Below are 15,640 nucleotides of genomic sequence, written 5' to 3' on the forward strand. Positions count from 1 at the left end.
CTGGGTTAGTGTCATGAGGCTCAGGTGTGGAGAACCTCTCTCTGGGGCCAGAGAGACTAGGAGCTATGTAATGGCAAAGTATGTAGGTTATCTTAAAATACACAATCATTAACTAGGCTTCCTTCCTCCTACTCCTGACCTGTCTCGGGCACCTACCTATCCACCCACACACCAAGCTCTAAATGATCCCTTCTGTAATACCTGATGTTCCTCCCTACAATCTCCTAGTACTCGCTCCAATGAGCACACACGCACGCACACTAGATATAGGTTTCTAAAACACACAATCCTAGAGCCAGAGGTCAACAGGCAGGTACCTAAAATTCTGATTGGGAGCCTCCACCTTCAAGGTTCTCAACGAGCAGCTGCCAAACACACACGAGTCACACCCACTCTGACTCCTAGCTCCCCAATCCTATGCTATGACAGATGTGAAAACGCCTCAAAAGGCTGAAAACACAATGCATGCTACAACATATTAACAGCCCAGAGCATCCCATGTTATTCTAAGGTGCTGAGGTGTAGACCAGGCCAGAGGCATGCACCTGTGCCTAGGCCGGTCTGTGTGGGGGTGAGAAAGCTGAAAGGCCTGACCAGGCGCAGTGGCTCACACCTGTAATCCAAGCACTTTGGGAGGCTGAGGCGGGTAGAGGATCAGAGGCCAGGAGTTCAAGACCAGCCTGGCCAACATAGTGAAACCCCATCTCTACTAAAAACAGCCGGGTGTGGTGGCGGGCACTTGTAATCCCAGCTACTTGAGAAGCTGAGGCAGAAGAATCGCTTGAGCCCAGGAGGCAGAGGTTGCAGTGAGCCGAGATTATACCAAGTATACTCCAGCTTAGGCAACAAATGAGACTCCATCTCAAAAAAAAAAAAAAAAAAAAAAAAAAAAAGGAAGGAAAGAAAGCTGGAAGGCCTGCTCAGCCAGCACTCCTATCTGCGGAGGCAGCCTCCTCAGACCTGGAGCCTCTCAGTCCCAGACCCCCACCACAGCCTCAGATGCTCCTTCTTTCCTTATAGCCAACATGAAAGGGAGACAAAAATCAAACATTGAAACAAACCTTCAGGTTCAGTTCATTCAGATACTACTACTGGTCCAAAGAAAAATTGAGGGCCAGGCATGGTGGCTCACACCTGTAATCCCAGCACTTTGGGAGGCCGAGGCGGGCAGATCACCTGATGTCAGGAGTTCGAGACCAGCCTGACCAACATGGAGAAACTCGTCTCGACTAAAAATACAAAAAATTAGCTGGGCATGGTGGCGCATGCCTGTAATCCCAGCTACTCTGGAGGCTGAGGCAGGAGAATCGCTTGAATCCAGGAGGCGGAGGTTGCGGTGAGCCAAAATCGTGCCATTGCACTCCAGCCTGGGCAACAAGAGCGAAACTCCATCTCAAAACAAAACAAAACAAAACAAAACAAACAAAAACAAAAAAACATTGAGGATGACCTATGGACAAACCAATTCTAGACAACTTTTATCTGTGGGCAGGTTGTTTGGTGAGTCAGGATTTATTTTTTTTGAAGCAACAGGGTCCCTTACTTCATCCTTCTGAACTGCACTTGGGGTCTCTCTTAACATTCTCCCCCCTTTTTTTGAGATAGGGTCTCACCCTATTGCCCAGGCTTAAATGCAGTGGCATGATCTCGGCTGACTGCAACCTCTAATTCCCCGGTTCAAGCAATTGTTCCACCTCAGTCTCCTGAGTAGCTGAGGCTACAGGCGTGTGCCCACCACGTCTGCCTAATTTTTGTATTTTTTGGTAGAGACAGGGTTTCATCATGTTGGCCAGGCTGGTCTCAAACTCCAGACCTCAAGTTATCCACCAGCTTCGCTCTCCCAATGTGCTGGGATTACAGGCATGAGCCACTGTGCCCAGCTGAGAAAGAGTCTTTTTAAAAAGTAATGTTTAGTTAAGAGAAAATGACATGGCTGAGTGCGGAGGCTCACGCCTGTCATCCCAGCACTCGGGGAGGCTGAGGCAGGCGGATCACCTGAGGTCAGGAATTCGAGACCAGCCTGGCCAACATGGTGAAACCCCCGTCTCTACTAAAAATATAAAAATTAGCCGGGCATAGTGGTGCGTGCCTGTAGTCCCAGCTACTCGGGAGGCTGAGGCAGGAAAATCTCTTGAACTCAGGAGGCGGAGGTTGCAGTGAGCCAAGATCACGCCACTGCACTCCAGCTTAGGCAACAAGGCAACAGAGCAAGACTCTGTCTCAAAAGAAAAAGAAAAAGAAAAAGAAAAGAAAATGACTTGGTAATTAAAATGTTCAAGTTCTATATCATGCTATTCTAATTTACAAAACCTGTAACAAGCAAGGGCTGATGTATTTTAAAATCATTCCTCTATGGCTGGGCGTGGTCATACATGTCTGTAATCCCAGCACTTTGGGAGGCCAAGGCAGGCAGATCGCCTGAGGTCAGGAGTTCAAGACCAGCCTGGCCAACATGTTGAAACCCCATCTCTACTAAAAATACAAAAATTCGATGGGCATGCTGGCAGGCATCTGTAATCCCAGCTACTCGGGAGGCTGAGACAGGATAATCATTTCAACCCGGGAGGTGGAGGTTGCAATGAGCCAAGATCATGCCACTGTGCTGGAGCCTGGGTGACAAAGCGAGACTCCATCTCAAAAAAAATCATTCCTGGGCCGGGCACGGTGGCTCACGCCTGTAATCTCAGCACTTTGGGAGGCCGAGACAGGTGGATCACGAGGTCAGGAGATCGAGACCATCCTGGCTAATACGGTGAAACTCCGTCTCTACTAAAAATACAAAAAATTAGCTGGGCATGGTGACAGGTGCCTGTAGTCCCAGCTACTCGGGAGACTGAGGTAGGAGATGGCGTGAACCCGGGAGGCAGAGCTTGCAGTGAGCAGAGATCGCGCCACTGCACTCCAGCCTGGGTGACAGAGCAAGACTCTGTCTCAAAAAAAATTAATTCCTCTACCAAGTTCAAGAGAAATTCTAAGACATTTTCATATTTCTCAACTGATTCCAATGTTAGAAATACAGAACCATACAAGTAGCTATGCATCTGTATGCTGATTTTGCCTCTAGGTCATGGGTCTTCCTTAATTATTATCTTTCCTTACTGGAAGAAAAACCAATGACTGCAAAACTAAATCTGTTAGGCTTTGGGAACAAAAAAGAGCAAGGAGGCTGAGAATGTGGGACAAACAAGGAATAGGAAAGAAGAAAACAACCTGTGAAACACTAATAACAGGCCGGGCACGGTGGCTCATATCTGTCACCCCAGTACTATGGGAGGTTGAGGTAGGAGGATTTGCTTGAGGCCAGGATGTCGAGATCAGCCTGGGCAAACAACTCTTTTTAACAGAGACCTTGTCTCTGTAAAAAAATTTAAACATGAAATGCTAACAGAGCGTATCTCCCAAAATCATCTAAGTGCTCTAATTCCATGAATATAAGCTTAAATGAGCAGAAACTAAAACTAAAAATTAAAACCAAATGTCAAAGGACCCAAAAAGCTAGTCTGAACAGATTTTACCTCTAATGCCAAGGCAGTCTTGTCATAAGCACAGGGTACTCTTTTCTGGATTGCTTTCGCAAAGACAGGTCCATTCTGTGTGGATGGCAAAGGGGTGATTGCTGCCCCAGGAGAACCGGAAACTGCAGGTAGAGGAGTTGTGGTCTGAGGTTGAGCGTACGCATGAGCAGGTTCTGGGATCCCATAACTGTTGGAATTCCTATTTCCATGCTTTCCGTGTGGTGAGGATCTCACAAGCTTTTCGACATAAGGGACAGGAATCATCCCAACCCGGCCATCCTTGTTCCGGGCACTCCACCACTGTTCTTCAGGCTTCTCTATTATCACTAGGATCTCACCCTTTTTAAACGGCAGGTCTTCGGCATCATTTCCAGGAAAATCATACAGAGTCCGTACATATTCCAGATTATCTTCTGCTGTAGGCAGGTTGGGTGCTGAGACAGAGCCCATTGGTGGGCTTGGATACCTTAAGAGAGAAAGAAAATTACTATAAGAGAAAAATCTTACTCTAAGCCAGTGCCTGTCAAACTTCTTAATAAACCACTTTCCTCTACAATAAATTATTTTCCTTTTCTTTTTTTTTTTGAGACAAGTTTCGCTCTTGTTGCCCAGGCTGGAGTGCAATAGCGTGATCTCAGCTCACTGCAATCTCTGCCTCCCTGGTTCAAGTGATTCTTCTGCCTCAGCCTCCCGAGTAGCTGGGGTTACAGGCACCCACCACCATGCCCGGGTAATGTTTTTTTGTATTTTTAGTAGAGAAGGGTTTTCACCATGTTGGCCAAGTTGGTCTTGAACTCCTGACATTGGGTGATCCATGCACCTCAGCCTCCCAAAGTGCTGGGGATTACAGGCATAAGCCACCACACCTGGCCCCTACTTTTTTTTTTTTTTGGAGACGGAGTCTTGCTCTGTTGCCCAGGCTGGAGTGCAGTGGCGGGATCTTAGCTCACCGCAACCTCTGCCTCCCAAGTTCAAGCAATTCTCCTGCCTCAGCCTCCTGAGTAGCTGGGACTACAGGCACATGCCACCATGCCCCGCTAATTTTTTCTATTTTTTAGTAGAGACGGAATTTCACCTTGTTAGCCAGGATGGCCTCGATCTCCTGACCTCGTGATCCACCTGCCTCGGCCTCCCAAAGTGCTGGGATTATAGGTGTGAGCCACTGAGCCCAGACTTTTTTTTTTTGAGACAGAATCTTGCTCTGTCACCCAGGTGGAGTGCAGTAGCGCAATCTCAGTTCACTGCAACCCCTGCCTCCGGTGTTCAAGTGATTCTTCTGCCTCAGCCTTCCGACTAGCTGAGATTACAGATGTGCAACACCATACCCAGATAAATTTTGTGTTTTTAGTAGAGACAGGATTTTGGCATATTGGCCAGGCTGGTCTCAAACTCCTGGCCTCAAGTGATCCACCTGCCTCAGCCTCCCAAAGTGCTGGGATTACAGGTGTGAGCCACCATGCCAGGCCTTATTTTCCTTTCTATATTCTTAGTAGTTAAGAAGGTTCTATCATGCTGTAATTTTTGTAGTCTGTACTGTCCCAGAAGTTACTATTCTGAATGTCTTTTCAAATTACAAGTATATACACATACATACACTTCATCTCTGTTTTACAGAAACCTTTTGATTACACAGAGATACCTGGTTTAAATTTATTTTTATAATCTCAAGTAAGTTCGGAAGCTGCCTTCCTTTGGACCCTTGTCACAACCACCACACACTCTTCCTCCCACTCCTAATCTATGGCTTATACATCCTGCACACTTCCCTGGACACACAGAAAATGACAAAGGCCTCTACCTCTGGCCCCTTGAAAAAAAAAGGAACAAAAAAGGGCTTACAGACTTGCCAAGTTAAAAATAATAAATCTACCAGGAGTGGTGGCTCAGAACTGTAATCCCAGCACTTTGGGAGGCCAAGGCAGGCAGATCACTTGGAGACCTGCGGAGGCCAAGGCAGACAGATCACTTGGAGACCTGCCTGTCCAACATATCAAAACCCTGTCTCTACTAAAAAGACAAAAAATTAGCTGGGCATGGTGGCAGACACCTGGGGTCCCAGATACTCAAGAGGCTGAGGCAGAAGCATTACTTGAGCCCAGGAGTTAGAAGCTGCAGGGAGCTATGACTTCATCATTACACTCCAGCCTGGACAACAGAACAAGACTATGTCTCAAAACATAAATAAATAAGAGGCCGGGCACAGTGGCTCAGACCTGTAATCCCAGCACTCCGGGAGGCCGAGGCGGGCAGATCACGAGGTCAGGAGATCAAGACCATCCTGGCTAACATGGTGAAACCCCGTCTCTACTAAAAATGCAAAAAATTAGCCAGGTGTGGTGGTAGGCGCCTGTAATCCCAGCTACTCAGGAGGCTGAGGCAGGAGAATGGCATGAACCCGGGAGGCAGAGCTTGCAGTGAGCTGAGATCACGCCACTGCACTCCAGCCTGGGCGACAGAGCGACACTCTGTCTCAAAAAAACAAAATAAAATAAAATAAAAAATAAATAGCTAGCAAGAATAGTAGGAACAGGAGTAATAATAAAGAGATCATACTTATTATCTATGCTAGGCATAGTTTACGGTGTTTGAAGATATTAGATTATTTAATAGTCACAGCAACCCTGTAAGGTAGACGCTGTTATTATTTCCATTTTACAAAGGAGGAGCCAAAGAAGAGGTTAGACTTGAACTCAGGGAGTCTGGTTCTAGACTCCTCACTCATAATGAGCTAATCAGCCTTAGGGATGAACCCTGCATCTGTTAGGTGTATGAGAATGGCATAATGCATGTGAAGCATTCAAAATTACCGACCAGCACCAAGCATTCAATATAACCACATGAACATACACATACCCTTCGAGTACATCACTGCTTCTATTTCTTTCTCTTTTTTTGAGACAGGGTCTTGCTGTCATCCTGGCTGGAGTGCAGCAGCACAACCACAGCTCACTGTAGCTTCTACCTCCCAGGCTCAAGTGATCCTCCCACTTCAGCCTCCTGAGCAGCTGGGACTACAGGCAGTTGCCACCACACACAGCCAATTTTTAAATTTTCTGTAGAGATGGGGGTATCACTATGTTTTCGAGGCTTGTCTTGAACTTCTAGCCTCTAGCAATTCTCCCGCCTTGGCCTCCCAAAGTGTTGGGATTACAGGTGTGAGCCATCACACCCAGCCCCTGCTATTTGAAGAGCCATAGAGATCCTGTGACGAGTCTAGTAAGTACCATATAAATTTCAGACACTATTAAGAGCATAGGCAGTTCCACCTTAAGACTTCATCCAAGAGTATTTTATTATTTGTATAGTTAAAAGCAGTTAGCCAGTGAATGGTGGTTCACGCCTGTAATCCCAGCACTTTGGGAGGCCAAAGTGGGCAGATCACGAGGTCAGGAGATTGAGACCATCCTGGCTAACAGAGTGAAACCCCATCTTTCTACTAAAGATACAAAAAATTAGCCGGGCGTGGTGGCGGGCGCCTGCAGTCGCAGCTATTCGGGAGGCTGAGGCAGAAGAATGGTGTCAACCCAGGAGGCAGAGTTTGCAGTGAGCCCAGATCACGCCACTGCACTCCAGCCTGGGCAACAGAGCAAGACTCTGTCTCAAAAAAAAAAAAAAGGCAGTTAATCCTGGCTGTGTGTGGTGGCTCACTCCTGTAATCCCAATACTTTGAGCTCAGGAGTTCGAGACCACTCTGTCTCTGAAACTGTCTCTACAAAAATACAAAAACTAGCCAGACAAGGTGGTACAAGCCTGTGGTCCCAGCTACTCAGGGGAGGCTAATGTGGGAGGATCACTTGAGCCTGGCAGGCAGAAGCTGAGTGAGTGGAGATTGCATATAAAGCACTCCAGCCTAGACGACAGAGCAGGACCCTGTGTCAAAAAAAAAAAAAAAAAAAAAAAGCAGTCCTACAAGAGAACAACACTTAATATAGCTTCAGTGGGGGATTAACACTGATGAAATCCATTTACCCAGGTATCCACTGGCCCTACTAAGAATTTGGGAGCCAGATGCTGTGCTTTGTTCTGCACCTGTAGTCCCAACTACTAGGGGGGCTGAGGTGGGAGGATGGCCCTGTCATCCCAGCACTTTGGGAGGCCAAGGCAGGCAGATCACCTGAGGTCAGGAGTTTGAGACCAGCCTGGCCAACATGGTGAAACCCCACCTCTACTGAACATACAAAAAATTAGCGAAGTGGCCGGGCGCGGTGGCTCACGCCTGTAATCCCAGCACTTTGGGAGGCCGAGACGGGCGGATCACGAGGTCAGGAGATCAAGACCATCCTGACTAACACGGTGAAACCCCGTCTCTACTAAAAATACAAAAATTAGCCGGGCGCGGTGGCGGGCGCCTGTAGTCCCAGCTACTCGGGAGGCTGAGGCAGGAGAATGGCGTAAACCTGGGAGGCGGAGCTTGCAGTGAGCTGAGATCCGGCCACTGCACTCCAGCCCGGGCTACAGAGCGAGACTCCGTCTCAAAAAAAAAAAAGAAAACTGGAAACAAAGGTTGCAGTGAGCCTCCAGCTTAAGCTATAAGAGTGAAAAACTCCATCTCAAAAAAAAAAAAAAAAAAAAAGAATTTAGAGGTTAAAAAAAAAAAGTAAATAAAACCAAGTTCCTCCTCTCAAAAGACTGAATTTAACAGAGAAAGGCAAATGAGAGAACACAGTATAATTAACATGTGTCTCAGTCGGGCATGGTGGCTCACATCTGTAATCCCAGCCCTTTTGGGAGGCCGAGGCAGGTGGATCATTTGAGGTCAGGAGTTCAAGACCAGCCTGGTCAACATGGTGAAACCCCATCTCTACTGAAAATACAAAAATTAGCCTGGTGTAGTACTATGAGTCCATAAGCCCAGCTACTCAAGAGGCAGAGGCAGGAGAATCACTTGAACCTGGGAGGTAGAGGTCGCATGAGTCACTGCACTCCAGCATGAGTGACAGAGCAAGACTCCGTCTCAACAACAATAACAACAAACATGTGTCCCAACAGAAGCTGATAGGGTCAAGGAGTACTCAAAGGAAGGAGTTTTGCTAAAGGTCAGGAGAACAAGCTAAGGAGGTGATGCACAGAAAGCTGCTCCCCTTGAAGTTGAATGATTCTGCTGAACACAGGTTCATGTATTTGGTTCTCCATTAGAAATACACTAGAGGCCAGGCGCAGTGGCTCATGCCTGTAATCCCAGCACTTTGGGAGGCCAACGCAGGCGGATTGGGCTGAAGCAGGAGATTTGCTTGAACCCAAGAGGCAGAGGTTGTAGTGGGCTGAGACTGTGCCACGGCACTCCAGCTTGGGAGATAGCGTAAGACTGTCTCAAAAAAAGAAAGAAAAAAGGAAAGAAATAGACTAGAGGCCAGGCATGGTGGCTAATGCCTGTAATCCTAGCACTTTGGGAGGCTGAGGCAGGAGGATCCCTTAAGCCCAGGAGCTACAGACCCCATCTCTCTTTAAAAAAAAAAAAAAAAAAAAAAAAAAAAAAAAAAAAAATTAAAAAAAGCTTAACCAAGGGTGGTGGTGATGTGGGGAATAGGGTAAAATCTGAGGGAACCCGTTTAGAAAGTGGCACTCAGGGCCGGGTGCAGTGGCTCAAGCCTGTAATCCCAGCACTTTGGGAGGCCGAGATGGGTGGATCACGAGGTCAGGAGATCGAGACCATCCTGGCTAACATGGTGAAACCCTGTCTCTACTAAAAATACGAAAAAAAGAATCAGCCAGGTGTGGTGGCGGGCGCCTGTAATCCCAGCTACTCAGGAGGCTGAGGCAGGAGAATGGTGTGAACCCGGGAGGTGGAGCTTGCAGTGAGCCGAGATTGCATCACTGCACTCCAGCCTGGGCGACAGAGCGAGACTCCATCTCAAAAACAAAATAAAATAAAAATTAGCCAGGCATGGTGGCGCACACCTGTAGTCCCAGCTACTAGGGAGGCAGAAGCAGGAGAAACTCGGGAGGTGGAGGTTGCAGTGAGCCAAGATCGTGCCCATGCACTCCAGCCTGGGAGACTGGGTGACAGAGGGAGACTTAATTTCCAAAAATAAACAAACAAACAAACAAAAAGTAGCTGGGCTCTAGCAAATGAGGAGAGTCTCTGCCCAGCCGCCCCACTGTCTGGGAAGTGAGGAGCACCTCTGCCCAGTTGCTGCCCCGCCTGGGAAGCAAGGAGTGCCTCTGCCTAGTCCCTGCACTGCCTGCAAAGTGAGGAGCGCCTTCCCCCACAGCCTCCCACTCCACCTTCACCGCCTACACTGTCTGGGAAGTGAGAGGCGCCTCTGCCCAGTTGTTCCCCCACCATCTGAGAAGTGAAGAGCGCCTCTGCCTGGCTGCCCCAGGGTCTGGGAAGTGAGGAGCGCCTCTGCCCAGCGTCCCCCCGGTCTGGGAAGTGAGGAGCGCCTCTGCCCGGCCGCTGTGCAACCCTCCAAGTGTGAAGTGACAGCCTTGTGTGTGATCTTTCTGCCCTCCCCAAGTTTGCATTTTCGACATTAAAGTTTACTTTTTAATTAAAAAAAAAAAAAAAAAAAGTAGCCGGATATGGTGGCACACACCTCTAATCTCAGCTACTCGGGAAGCTGAGGCACAAGAATCATTTGAGCCTGGGAGGTGGAAATTGCAGTGAACCTAGGTGGCACCACTACACTCTCGCCTAGGCCACAGAACAAGACTCTGACTCAAAAATAAATAAATAAAATGGACTACAGCCCGGTAAGTTCATTCAAATGTTCCCCTACCCAGTCTTCTCACAGCCCTCAGTGCACACATTATGCTATTAATTCTCACAGGCACATAACAGGAGCTGGGCTGGCCAAGGCCTTTCAAAGGTCGGCAAATGTTCATAAAGGGTCAGATGGTATCCATTTTAGGCTTTGCAGGCTTCATATGGTCTTTGTCACAAATTCTCAAACTCTTTAAAAATAAAATAATCAGGCCTTGTGCGGTGGCTCACACCTGTGAGCCCAGCACTTTGGGAGGCCAAGGCGGGCAGATCACCTGAGGTCAGGAGTTTGAGACCAACCTGGCCAACATGGTGAAATCCCATCTTTACTAAAAATACAAAAAATTAGCCAGGTGTGGTGGCACATGCCTGCAGTCCCAGCTACTCGGGAGACTGAGGCACGAGAATCGCTTGAACCCAGGAGGCAGAGGTAGCAGTGAGCAGAGATTGCGCCACTGCACTCCAGCCTGAGCAACAGAGTGAGATTCCATCTCAAAACTATAATCATTCTTAGCTCCAGTACACTGTACAAAAATTACTGGCCAGGCACGGTGGCTCACACCTGTAATCTCAGCACTTTGGGAGGCCGAGGCGAGCAGATCACAAGGTCAGCAAATCAAGACCACAGTGAAACCCCATCTCTACTAAAAATACAAAAAATTAGCCGAGCATGGTGGTGGGCACCTGTAGTACCAGCTACTCAGAGAGGCTGAGGCAGGAGAATGGTGCGAACCCGGGAGGCGGAGCTTGCAGTGAGCTGAGATCACACCACTGCACTCCAGCCACGGCGACAGATCGAGACTCCATATCAAAAAAATTAATTAATTAATTAAAAAATTATCTATGGCTGGGCACTGTGGCTCACGCCTGTAATCTCAACACTTTGGGAAGCCAAGATGTGCAGATCACCTAAGGTCAGGAGTTCGAGACCAACCTGGCCAACATGGTAAAACCTATCTCTACTAAAATTACAAAATATTAGCTGGGCGTGGTGGCGCACGCCTGTAATCCCAGCTATTTGAGAGGCTGAGGCAGGAAAATCACCTGAATCCGGGAGGCAGAGGTTGTAATGAGCCAAGATTGCGTCACTGTAATTCTAGCCTGAGACAGAGTAAGACTCTATCTCAAAAAAAAAAAAAGGAGGCCGGACGCGGTGGCTCAAGCCTGTAATCCCAGCACTTTGGGAGGCCGAGACGGGTGGATCACGAGGTCAGGAGATCAAGACCATACTGGATAACACGGTGAAACCCCGTCTCTACTAAGAAATACAAAAAACTAGCCGGGCGAGGTGGCGGGCGCCTGTAGTCCCAGCTACTCGGGAGGCTGAGGCCGGAGAATGGCGTGAACCCGGGAGGCGGAGCTTGCAGTGAGCTGAGATCCGGCCACTGCACTCCAGCCTGGGCTACAGAGCGAGACTCCGTCTCAAAAAAAAAAAAAAAAAAAAAAAAAGGAAAAAAAAGGCCATGCGTGTGGCTCACGCCTGTAATCCCAACACTGGGAGGCCGAGGTGGGAGGATCACTTGAGGTCAGGAGTTCGAGACCAACCTGGCCAACATAACAAAACCCTGTCATTACTAAAAATACAAAAATTAGCCAGGTGCAGTGGTATGCACCTGTAGGCCCAGCTACTTGGGAGGCTGAGGCAAGAGAATTGCTTGAACCTGGGAGGCAGAGGTTGCAATGAGCCGAGATCACGCCACTGCACTCCAGCCTGGGTGACAGAGCGAGACTCTGTCTTTTAAAAAAAAAAAAAAGATAGCCAAGCCCATTCATTTATGTACTGTCTATGACTGTTTTTCGTTACAAGGGCATAGTTGAGTAGTTGGACAGAGACCCTATGGAAAAGCTGAAAATATTTAAAATCTGACCCTTGCTGGGCGTGGTGGCTCAAGCCTGTAATCCCAGCACTTTGGGAGGCCGAGACAGGGGGATCACGAGGTCAGGAGATCGAGACCATTCTGGCTAATACGGTGAAACCCCATCTCTACTAAAAATACAAAACAAATTGCTGGGCGAGGTGGTGGGTGCCTGTAGTCCCAGCTACTCGGGAGGCTGAGGCCGGAGAATGGCGTGAACCCGGGAGGCGGAGCTTGCAGTGAGCCGAGATCGCGCCACCGCACTCCAGCCTGGGCGACAGAGCGAGACTCCGTCTCAAAAAAAATAAAAATAAAAAAATAAAAATAAAATAAAAAAAAAATAAAAATAAAATCTGACCCTTTACTCAACAGTTTGCTGATGCCTCCTGGGTCAGGGAGGCAGTGTGTTTTTCAACTTCTTTGCTTCCCTGGTGAGGGGTATGTCTGTGTACAAATATGATAAAGATAGTTTCTACTTCCCTCCACTACTATACTGCTATAGTGACCTTGGGGCTCATTTTCTGTGTTAGTATCTGCAGAGATATTCATAAATTTGACAGCAAATCAATCTCACCAGTCATAACCCTGACATAAATTCCAAGTCCTTTTTTTTTTTTTTTTTTTTGAGACGGAGTCTCGCTCTGTCACCCAGGCTGGAGTGCAGTGGCCGGGTCTCAGCTCACTGCAAGCTCCGCCTCCCGGGTTCACGCCATTCTCCTGCCTCAGCCTCCGGAGTAGCTGGGACTACAGGCGCCCGCCACCTCGCCCGGCTAGTTTTTTGTATTTTTAGTAGAGACGGGGTTTCACCATGTTAGCCAGGATGGTCTCGATCTCCTGACCTTGTGATCCGCCCGTCTCGGCCTCCCAAAGTGCTGGGATTACAGGCTTGAGCCACCGCGCCCGGCCAAATTCCAAGTCCTATGCCCTGTATTCTCAAACTTATTTATTCATCAAACTCCCCTGAAAATTACACATTAGTTCCACTGAAGAGATAAATGTATGTTGCTCCATGTCAGATATCTTAGCCTTTCCATTAGATCCCACTGTCTAAAGAAATATGAAGCACATTCATCAGAAAAATTTATTGCTTCTCAATTATTTATTTGTTCTTTGAGCAAGGATGAAAATAGCACCCTCCCCCAACTTCCCTTTAAAACATAAAGGGTTGCCCAGGCACGGTGGCTCAAGCCTGTAATCCCAGCACTTTGGAAGGTCGAGGCAGGTGGATCATGAGGTCAGTTCGAGACCAGCCTGGCCAATATGGTGAAACCCCATCTCTACTAAAAATACAAAAATTAGCTGGGTGTGGTGGCACGTGCCTGTAGTCCCAGCTACTAAGGAGGCTGAGGCATGAGAATCGCTTGAACCTCGGAGGCGGAGGTTGCAGCGAGCCGAGATCATGCCACTGCACTCCAGCCTTGGTGACAAACGGAGATTCCGTCTCAAAAAATAAATAAGCCAAGTGCAGTGGCTCACGCCTGTAATCTCAGCACTTTGGGAGGCCAAGGCGGGCAGATCACAAGAGGTCGGGAGTTCAAGACCAGCCTGACCAACATGGAGAAACTCATTCTCTACTAAAAATACAAAATTAGCTGGGTATGATGGCACAGGCCTGTAATCCCAGCTACTTGGGAGGCAGAGGCAGGAGAATCACTTGAACCCAGGAGGTAGAGGTAGTGAATCGAAATCGCACCATTGCACTCCAACCTGGGCAACAAGAGTGAAACTCCATCTCAAAATAAATAAATAAATAAACAAATAAAAATAAAATAAAGGCCGGCCACGGTGGCTCATGCCTGTAATCCCAGCACTTTGGGAGGCCAAGGCAGGCGGATCAAGAGGTCAGGAGATCGAGACCATCCTGGCTAACACGGTGATACCCCGTCTCTACTAAAAATACAAAAAAATTAGCTGGGCGTGGTGGTGCATGCCTGTAGTCCCAGCTACTCCAGAGGCTGAGGCAGGAGAATGGCATGACCCAGGAAGGAGAGCTTGCAGTGAGCCGAGATCACGCCACTGCACTCCAGTCTGGGCAACAGAGCAAGACTCCGCCTCAAAAAAAATAATAATAAAATAAAATGTACAGGGTTTTCCAAGCCCATTCAAACACCCTTGACCATACTTCTCACTTTTTGCTTATTGTCCACTGCACACTTTGAGCAGCAAAGCCCCAGACAACTAATTCGTAACTGAATTTTCTTATCTGATGATAATGAATCTCTCAGCTCTTTTGGTTAAAAGCATTCTCAGTTTCTACATGTATAAACCATACACAAAACATCTTTAAACCAAGTTTTAATATGTTCTAAGCTTAAAATCTCCTTATGCAAGCTAAGAACCAATACAATCAACTTCTGGAAAAAGGAAGTTTCAAAGGTGCTGGTAATATTCTTTTTTTTTTTTTTTTGAGATGGGATCTCATTTTGTTGCTCAGGCTGGAGTGCAGAGGCACAATCATGGCTCACTGCAGCCTCAACCTCCAAAGCTCAAGCGATCTTCCCACCTCAGTCTTCTTCGTAGCTGGGACTACAGGTGCATGCCATCACATCTGATTAATTTTTGTATTTTTTGTAGAAACAGGTTCTTGCCATGTTGCCCAAGCTGGTCTTGAACTCACTGCGCTCAAGCGATCTTCCCACCTCGGCCTCCCAAAGTCCTGGGATTACAGTCTGGGCCACCATGCCTGGCCAATGTTCTATTTTTTTTTTTTTTTAAAGGGAGCACAGTGATGATAGTTTTTTGTTTGTTTTTTTAATTTTTTGAGACAGCGTCTTGCTCTGTTGCCCAGGCTGCGGTGCAGCAGTACGATCATGGCTCACTACAGCCTTGACCTCCCAGGCTCAAGTGATCCTCCCACATCAGCCTCCCGTGTAGCTGGGACTACAGGCATGAGCCACCATGCCCAGCTAATCCTTAATTTTTTTGCAGAGATGGGGGTTTATGTTGGCTGGTCTTGAACTCTTGGGCTCAAACAATCTTCCTACCTCAGCCTCCCCAGTATTTGGGACTACAGGTACATGCCACCACACCCTGCTTACATATACTTTTTTTCTTTCTTTTTTTTTTTTTTTTTTGAGACTGAGTCTCTCTATTGCCCAGGCTCGAGTGTAGTGGTGTGATCTCGACTCACCACAACCTCTGCCTCCCGGGTTCAAGCGATTCTCATGCCTAAGCCTCCCCAGTAGCTGGGATTACAGGGCCTCACTACTGCCCGGCTAATTTTGTATTTTTAACAGAGATGGGTTTCACATGTTGGCCAGGCTGGTCTTAAACTCCTTACCTCAAGTGATCTGCCTCCCTCAGCCTCCCAAAGTGCTGGGATTACAGGCATGAGCCAACGTGCCCAGCCTTACTCTTTTTTTTTGTTTTTGTTTTTTTTTTTGAGACAGAGTCTCGCTCTGTTACCCAGACCGGAGGGTAGTGGTGCAGTCTCAATTCACCGCAACCTCCACCTCCCGGGTTCAAGCAATTCTCCTGCCTCAGCCTCCCAAGTAGCTGGGATTACAGGTGCCTACCACCATGTCTGGCTAATTTTTGTCTTTTTAGTAGAGATGGGGTTTCACCAC

At 47.8% G+C, this 15,640-nt stretch overlaps 1 protein-coding gene across 1 annotated transcript in view; it reads right to left on the reverse strand.

The window, feature by feature from the left end:
* The window catches only part of LOC105480670 (CRK like proto-oncogene, adaptor protein), a 43,180-nt gene that overhangs the window by 16,554 nt on the left and 10,986 nt on the right, over window positions 1–15,640 (reverse strand). Inside the window, exon 2 of the mRNA XM_011739761.3 lies at window positions 3,516–3,981. Within this exon, the coding sequence (XP_011738063.1) occupies window positions 3,516–3,981 (466 nt within the window). The remainder of the gene's footprint in view (window positions 1–3,515; window positions 3,982–15,640) is intronic.

This window comes from Macaca nemestrina, chromosome 15 (genome assembly GCF_043159975.1).
Source record: "Macaca nemestrina isolate mMacNem1 chromosome 15, mMacNem.hap1, whole genome shotgun sequence".
In the NCBI taxonomy this organism is placed as follows: Eukaryota; Metazoa; Chordata; class Mammalia; order Primates; family Cercopithecidae; genus Macaca; species Macaca nemestrina.